Source organism: Centrocercus urophasianus, unplaced genomic scaffold (genome assembly GCF_019232065.1).
Source record: "Centrocercus urophasianus isolate 14NV4802_14NV808 unplaced genomic scaffold, USGS_Curo_1.0 seq_10, whole genome shotgun sequence".
NCBI classification, from domain to species: Eukaryota; Metazoa; Chordata; class Aves; order Galliformes; family Phasianidae; genus Centrocercus; species Centrocercus urophasianus.
In genome coordinates this window covers 76,882,170-76,889,799 of record NW_024884142.1, presented here as the reverse complement: position 1 = coordinate 76,889,799, position 7,630 = coordinate 76,882,170, and the positions used below count along the sequence as shown (strand labels likewise).

General features: G+C 36.1%; 1 protein-coding gene across 3 annotated transcripts in view; it reads right to left on the bottom strand.

Annotated features, from left to right (window-relative positions):
• Nucleotides 1–544: 544 nt before the first annotated feature.
• The window catches only part of PPP1CB (protein phosphatase 1 catalytic subunit beta), a 29,316-nt gene continuing 22,230 nt past the window's right edge, over nucleotides 545–7,630 (bottom strand). For all 3 annotated transcript variants that reach the window (XM_042839112.1, XM_042839032.1, XM_042839181.1), the window contains 3 exons: nucleotides 4,406–4,557; nucleotides 2,743–2,877; nucleotides 545–2,307 (listed from right to left, as the gene is read on the bottom strand). In XM_042839112.1, coding sequence (XP_042695046.1) covers nucleotides 2,203–2,307; nucleotides 2,743–2,877; nucleotides 4,406–4,557 — 392 coding nt within the window. In that variant the 3' untranslated portion in view covers nucleotides 545–2,202. The remainder of the gene's footprint in view (nucleotides 2,308–2,742; nucleotides 2,878–4,405; nucleotides 4,558–7,630) is intronic.

The following is a 7,630-nucleotide window of genomic DNA, read 5'->3' as shown; positions in this document are numbered from 1 at the left end:
TCATAAGAAAATTATACAGCACAGATGCTGCTACAAGAGGAACAAGTGAGCATGTCAGGTACTCACATAAATGGAGCCATATATACCTAGTCTTTTCATGATACAGAAGATATTATTCCAGAAACTAAGGAAAAAGACAGAAAAGTTAATTCAGTTGATGGGTAACGTTCTGGAAAAATGCTGGCAAAAAACAGCATTTTCAAAACTTGCAAACCTAAATCTCAAGTAAGCAATGACTTCAGAGCATGAAGTTACCTCATCAAGGCTTAAGGAACAGATCTGAATTACCTCATCACACACCAACACTGCATTCACTCACTCTCCTGTCATCAGTGACTTTCAAAAGAAACGTCTGAGCAGTAATGCATGTAATCTACCTCTATATTTTATACTGCATTAAACCGGTGCTTGCTTCAAGACATGGTAACTTAAACCACTGTTCAATAACAGACCAATCCAATATACATCAGCAATGTGTATGCTGCATTAAAAAAAAATTCCACACTTAAGAGCAAATAGTAGTAAAATAACCAGACAGACTTCATTCAAATGAATTAGACAACTTTTACTAAATGAAAAAACTACATTTAAAATATGCATTTAAAACAAAAATGGAATTAGAAAAGACTTAAATCCATTTTGAAGAACTTGCTCACTGTGTCAGAAAGCAATATAACTCTTGCATTATATAATGTGCCAGTTCATAAAATGCAAGTTACCAGAATTCTCAATTTAACGTTTTCAAAGACAATACTGAAGTCGAGATTTTCACATCTACTGATGCACACTTAGAATGGTATAAATCTGAAGCCTTCCCCCAAAGAATCTTACAAATTCAACAATATTCAGTAAAAGCTTTTGTGTTTATATCCAATAAGTATTGCATCCTAAAGCATCACAGATCTGTGCCTTTCGTTTATCCCTCTATACTTTGTATCTTTTCTATATCTTGCCATTTACCAATGTTTACCCCTTCGAGAAAGGAGAGAACTGAAAAGAAATACTGCATAACTCTCAATCATGTACAGAAATTATTGCTACTATAGTACACTACAAAGCAGAAGTCTATACAATAGTATATGAAATTTGATCATGAAAATCCAAAGGATAAAATCTTGAGTGACATAAGCCTTACAATCATGTTGGACATTCATTTAGCAGTTTTAGCTCACTACTAGTAAGCTGGCCTATTGTCCACTGGTGAACATCCATTTAAATACACCCTCTTATGAAAAAGAATGTCAGCTTTCAAAGGCTTAGCAAATAAGGATCTTCATGTTCTGTGGAACTACGTAAAATGAATTCTGATACAGGTAGGGAGTTACCAGTTACCTGGAAGCTAAGCATGCCAAAGGTGTTTCATGCTAATAAAACTAAAGCCAAGGTACCACATAATCAAGTTACCAACTAATAGGCAATACCATTTTTGTCCTAAGTTAAATGATGTGCCATAGCACAGTGTAATGTCAATAATTTAAAACAGCGTAGTGTACAAATTAATCGTGTGGCAGTTTAAGTTAAAAAGTCAAGGCAGGTTTTCCTATCTCAACTTACGTTGGCTGTCAAGCTGTCCAGTCTGGGCATGTCGGTAATAATTTGCCTTTTAATCACTACCATACTCTCAACCTTGCATTATAATGGGGCACATATTTGAGCGGCACTACTATGAATAACACGAGGATAGAGGGAGGATAAGAGACCAACGGATCTTCTAATTCCCTTCCATATTTCAATTTCAAAGAGAGCCAGGGAATATGACCAGATACCATATTCGCATCATTCTAGCTACAAAATAACCAAAGTAAAAGCAATCAAGCAACAATAAGACCACATTACACAAATGGAACATCATGCTCTCATCTGGTTTAACTATCACATCAAGTTTTAACTGGGATGTTGGTCAACTTTAAAAACTGTGGTAAGTGTGAATATGCAGTTGCAATAGGTTTTTTAATTTTTTATTTTATTTTTTACTCTATGCTGGATATTAGAAGTTGGAGCTATACTTGTTACAATACAGTGTCGCACATCTTTCTACTAGAAAAATTAATAAAGATCCTTTACCCGTCTCTTTAAGTTAAACGTGTGACATCATAAAGGGTGTCAAATGGCTGGATGGTTTTACAGTGCACACTTATTATATACTGTAATATGGAGTTTTGTCCTTGACAGATCTGATGGTTTTTTACATTATTCCTTTCTTCACCTCTTCTTCGGTGGATTAGCTGTGCGAGGTGGAGTGACTGGACGCCCAGAATTCAGTCCACCATACTGGTACTTGGCTTTCTTTTCAGATGGCTTCAATATCTTAGAGAAAATAAAGAAGTTCTTTTCAGTCAGTGACAGCTGAGAACATTTCAAATACCCTTAAGTCAATGTGAGGCCTCATTCAGAAAGAACAGGGTGGGGGAGGACTAGAAATCACAACACAACCGTACAAGTTCCTGAATCCTACAGACAACAGCACTAAGAAAACTGTTTCTAACCTCTAGTTCCACCATTTTACTGTGGTGGAAGGGAGAAAAGAAAAGGAGCTCAAAATATTGCATCCAAGGAGGAGCAAGGAATAAAATTTGAGCAGAATAACCGCACTAAATGAGTGCCATCCACCCAATTGTGGATGATAAACAAATTACTCAAATAACATTGAAATGAGCATGGAAACAGAGGCAACAACAAATACTAACACCTCACACACAGTCCAACACTTAAAGGAACACTGAATATACAAATGCATCATACCTGAAAGGAACACATCAGAGTTTCGTCCACACTCATCATGCCACCTGCATTGTCAAACTCTCCACAATAATTTGGAGCTGAGAATAAGGTGACCAACTGCCGTTTAGCAAAGAATTCATATCCATCTTCAACCACCTGTCAACATCATAAAAATTAATATAGCTCACAAAAACCAAAAGATACATTTGGAAGAAAAAGGCAAGTTTTAAGGCAAACAGTCCTTCTACTGAAGACACAAGAATTCAGCAAAAATGTATTTTATCTCTGTCTTTAAAGAGGACAGATTCACTCTATCTGAACAGTGAGTGCCAAATCAAGTAGATTTAATTGTCTGACTATCCTAATATTAGATATGCATCAGTTTCACTGTTGATATCATTGTACTTGGAAGTCAGTTTACACACTGTCAGTTTAAGGAATTCCAGTGTTTTGTTTATATGCAAACTTGGATACATTTGACCTAAGGGCTCAGAGCACAAAAGATCCACATATCATCTTAACTGCAACGGTAACCATGAAGTTTCACTTGCAGTACAGTGATGGTCCTACAAAACTTCAGAGTAGCCAAGTACAGGCTTCTGACAACTTTGATGGTTTAAAAGCAAGCTGGTTCTGCTGTGCTTTCTCTAAGAGCACAAAACACTCTTAAAATACTGCAAAGTAGCACAATACATCAGCTAAGGATATTCCCACTTCCCTAGAATAGAACCTTAACATAATAGACTGAAAGTGATACACAACAGAAAACTGCAGACTTCAGTCGAACGCCAGTCTTTTGAAAGATGTCATACTTTTATAAAGAGCTGAAGCATCTGTATGAATACAAAGATACTAATGGTAATCATTGAGCAGTTGAGACATCTCAGCAAATGTTCGACACACTAATATTTTCTAGTGTTTTTAGCAGTAAAACCCTAAGAATGAAAGTGTTCTGACAGAGCATTTGAGTTTAACTGTAACAAAATTAAAAACCTATTTTTCCTTCACAGGACGCCAGAGCTTTTAAGATCAACTAAATAATAAAACTGGAACATTACACACAAAATTGAAACCCAATGCCCACCTAAGCAGGACATTTGCTTAAAATCACTTCCTAAAAATTGCAAACAAATAGCCTAAAGATTGTCCATGCCTAAACCAGTTTTGTTTTCTGCGTATTTCAGCAAAACAAGCCTATGCCAAAGTACTCTATAACTAAATTGAAGGCAAAGTTTATGTCCAGACCTGTTTGTAGAAATGTTCAAGAATTACTAAATACCTTCATAAAGACAAGCAGAGATAGTTATCTAGTAGCTGTGGCTTAAAGCATGTAATACTGAAGTAAATTCAGTAATGCAGAACTCCAACTTCAGTGTCATTCTCAAATTCACTTTGCCACTTTTAAACTACATATTTCACCTCTAGTATTAACATACAGTAGTTTAACAGTAAACAGATGAGACACAGATCTGAGGAAATCTAATGTTAACGTTTTACTTAATTGACACGAGATAGTCAGTTCTGTGAGCAAACAAGATGCAGACATACAGTTCCTTTATTAGGAACATTTTGTTTTTCCTAGAAGTAAAGCAATACAAAATAAGTTCAAATACATGCTACACATAACCAATATCAAACACACACGAAGTCTAGAAGTTTTAAGCAGTAACAGAATCATTCCTACCTGGTGAGCTCGACAGATCAAATCCAAATCGTGACGATTCAGAAATTTACTGACCACATCAGCACCAAAAGTGAAAGAGACCCCGCGATCATTTTCACCCCAACCTTGCACATCTTTGTCTGGGTCAGACCACAGCAGGTCACATAGTAAGCCTTTGAAAAATAATGCAAGTGAAGATATTAGTCTTAAGAGGGCAAATACAAGTAAAATAGATTTACTGTAATCGCCAGAGCAGCTGTCCTAGAAAACAAAACACACCCTAGCAACAAATTCAGCAGTATCTGAATTTTGACTCAGGCAAGATGGTCTGCCCAAGTCTGGAGAATACAGCAAGGTATTTTTTCCTTTAAAAATGATGGTACCTTGAGATGAAAAAATCAAAATCAAAGAACTCTGAAATAATATTTACTTGTAACATTCAGCATATTTACACAGAGCATTTGAGGAATTTAAAAAACAATGCAGTGCAGCAAGTTTTCAAAGGCAACCACCAACTTCACAGCTTGCCAACCAGCTGAGTTTGACAGACACACTGAACTGTCGAATCCTATGCAGGACCAGTCAGAAAAAACAACAAAAATTTGTACCAGAAACTTCTGAACATGAAACCTTTCTTACCATACATGAAGAACTTTGACTGACTAAACCAAAATTTAATTTCATTTTCAGCATGGTTGAACTGCCATGATTTTTTTAAGAAGTCTCATGCCAAACAGTTTGGAACCTAAATTCAAGTAATTAAATCTTTATTATTTTAACATTGGTGAATTCCTTTTCCCAGCTGCCAACAAGAGGTCAACTAACACTGGAGTTAAATTTTGTACTAAAGATGATCCTTTGGTCCAGTTGCAACGCCTCAGGCCAATAAGCTGCAATACAAACAAACCAAAAAGCATTCAAACTTTATCTCAATTGACACGAAACTGTACTCTCTCTGCCTCTGATGACTAACCCTTAAGTATTTAAGCACTTAAGTGCACTGTTTCACAATCAACAGTAGGAATCAGCTGGCTTTGCTACCAAGAGTTCAAAATTTGATTTCAGTGTAAGCCAGGTTATAAGCTACACAAAATATTGAAGACATTCTTCTTTACAAAGCAAGATCTGCAAGTTATAATCAAGAATATCGATAGAATATCGACAGCTATCGATAGAAATAGTGCTACTATTTTATTTTTATATCCAGCTATCAAGTTGGTCTTTGGCGACACAGAGACGTCTTTAACAGAGACCAGCACTTTGCTTTTAGAAAACAACTCCGAGTATGAACAACTGCCTTTTAAATCAGGTACCTACCTCAAAACAATCTGCTGAATACAGACTGCATTTTAAAATTATTTTACTGAAATTTAGTCCTATGCTGAATATATTTTTCACAAGTTTCATTGCAGCACCTGCTGTTTTCTTAGCTGGGATTTCCAACAAGTGGCAGAAGCTGCCAGTCTGAACTACTTAGAAGTACTTCCTTTTCTACTGCCCCACCAAGATACCAAACAATCTTTAGAGTCACACACAGAAAAATACAAATCTGTCCTATAATCTTTAATAGCTGTGTAACAGAATCCTGCAAAAAGTCAGTCTCACATATACAACTGAACTATGCCAGTCAGATGAGTTTATTTTTAATAGCAACACCCCCCATTACAATAGCTTAGGCTGACTGGAAGAATGTAACACAGTAGACATGAGATATTCAGGATTACACAAAAGAGGGAGCTACAGGTTCCCAGTATGTGAATAGTTAGCAATGTTAACCAAAATAAATAAATAAATAAATATACCTAAGTACTTTGTGAGGGTTAAGTAGTACTCTTGGAGGCAACTGTTTTAAGTCACCATAAGAAGTTAAATTTGGATAAGTAGCTTCTAAACACCATGAAAAAGCCATGAAAATAAAAGGTCTTTAAACTGCAGTTGAGATTGGAATGGCTTTTTCTATCACACTAGAAGAAACCATTGTAATGATCTAATCTAATCAGCACAAGCCACAAAAACATCTAATAATTTTTGCATCAATGTGAGCCATCCCTCTACAAACAGCTTTCAAGGACCTCAACTCTCACGGTGAGACTGCTTCAGTTTACTTTCTGCAAGACCTGTTTCCGTTCAGTCGTATGTAATGGCTTCCATCAGTAGGCCCAAAAGAACCAATCCTTCAACATCCCTGCCATTTTAGCTCTACTGGAAAACATCTGTCTGCTTCTGAAAACCAAATGAAGACAGTAAATCAGTGATCAAAAGCTTCACAGCTCCCCCCACAGCCCTCTTTTTCTTTTTCCTTTAAACTCCCTATGCTTATTTTTAGGAGGTACTAAGAATACATCACTTTAGATGAGTGTCCATGGAAACTGGAACTACAAGGGCAAGGGCATTCCTGAAGCAGGGGTGGCTCAAGCAGGAGCATCAGCCTGTTGAATAAAACTACCTCTTCTGAAAGCTCCGATAAATGTAAAGTTTGACTCATTTGTAATGATATTTACGTTGATATGAACTATAAATAGTGTAAGAGGAAGAACTTCAAGTGCCATTTATACTACAGAAACACTCATTTACCAGTCTAGTAATGCATCTGTTTCAAGTGTGCATATACCATCTTGCACAGAAGTGTAGTTGATCGAGGTGCAGTAGACGGATTAAAATCAGACCCTGGATTACTCCTATGCACCAGCACTGAAGACATTACAGGAAACAGAATTTTACTTTTCCAAAGTTTAACTATAACATCGTTTCAAACAATGAAGAAAAAAAAAAAGAAAAGCTTTGAACATGATATTTCCTCTAAGTTAAATTAACTTCAGGCTATTGTTGAAAACAACACGTAAAATCTCACTGTACTGCTTGACAGCTTTTTTAATCCTCTAGTAATAAATCTGGAATAAATGGGACACTAAAGAAGATGTTTAATACCATTCAAAAAGAGAACAGAAAGCAATGGTAATTTGCATTCACTATCTATAAGCAAAATACAATCTCTTAGCAAAAGAAAGTTTCAAGACTACTCAATGACACAAGCAATGTAATTCCAATGACAGTAAAGTTGAAGAAGGAGATCCTACTAGTTAGACGGGGAAGACATGTTTCTACTGGGCTCAGGTACAGAGAGGCTCAAACATTTCAAATAATACTCCGCAACCTTTAAACAATTATGTTGATGTATTAAAAAGTTTGGGTGTGTCTAATCAAGGCAAGAAAAAGAATGAATTGTTTAATTTTATTTGAACATCT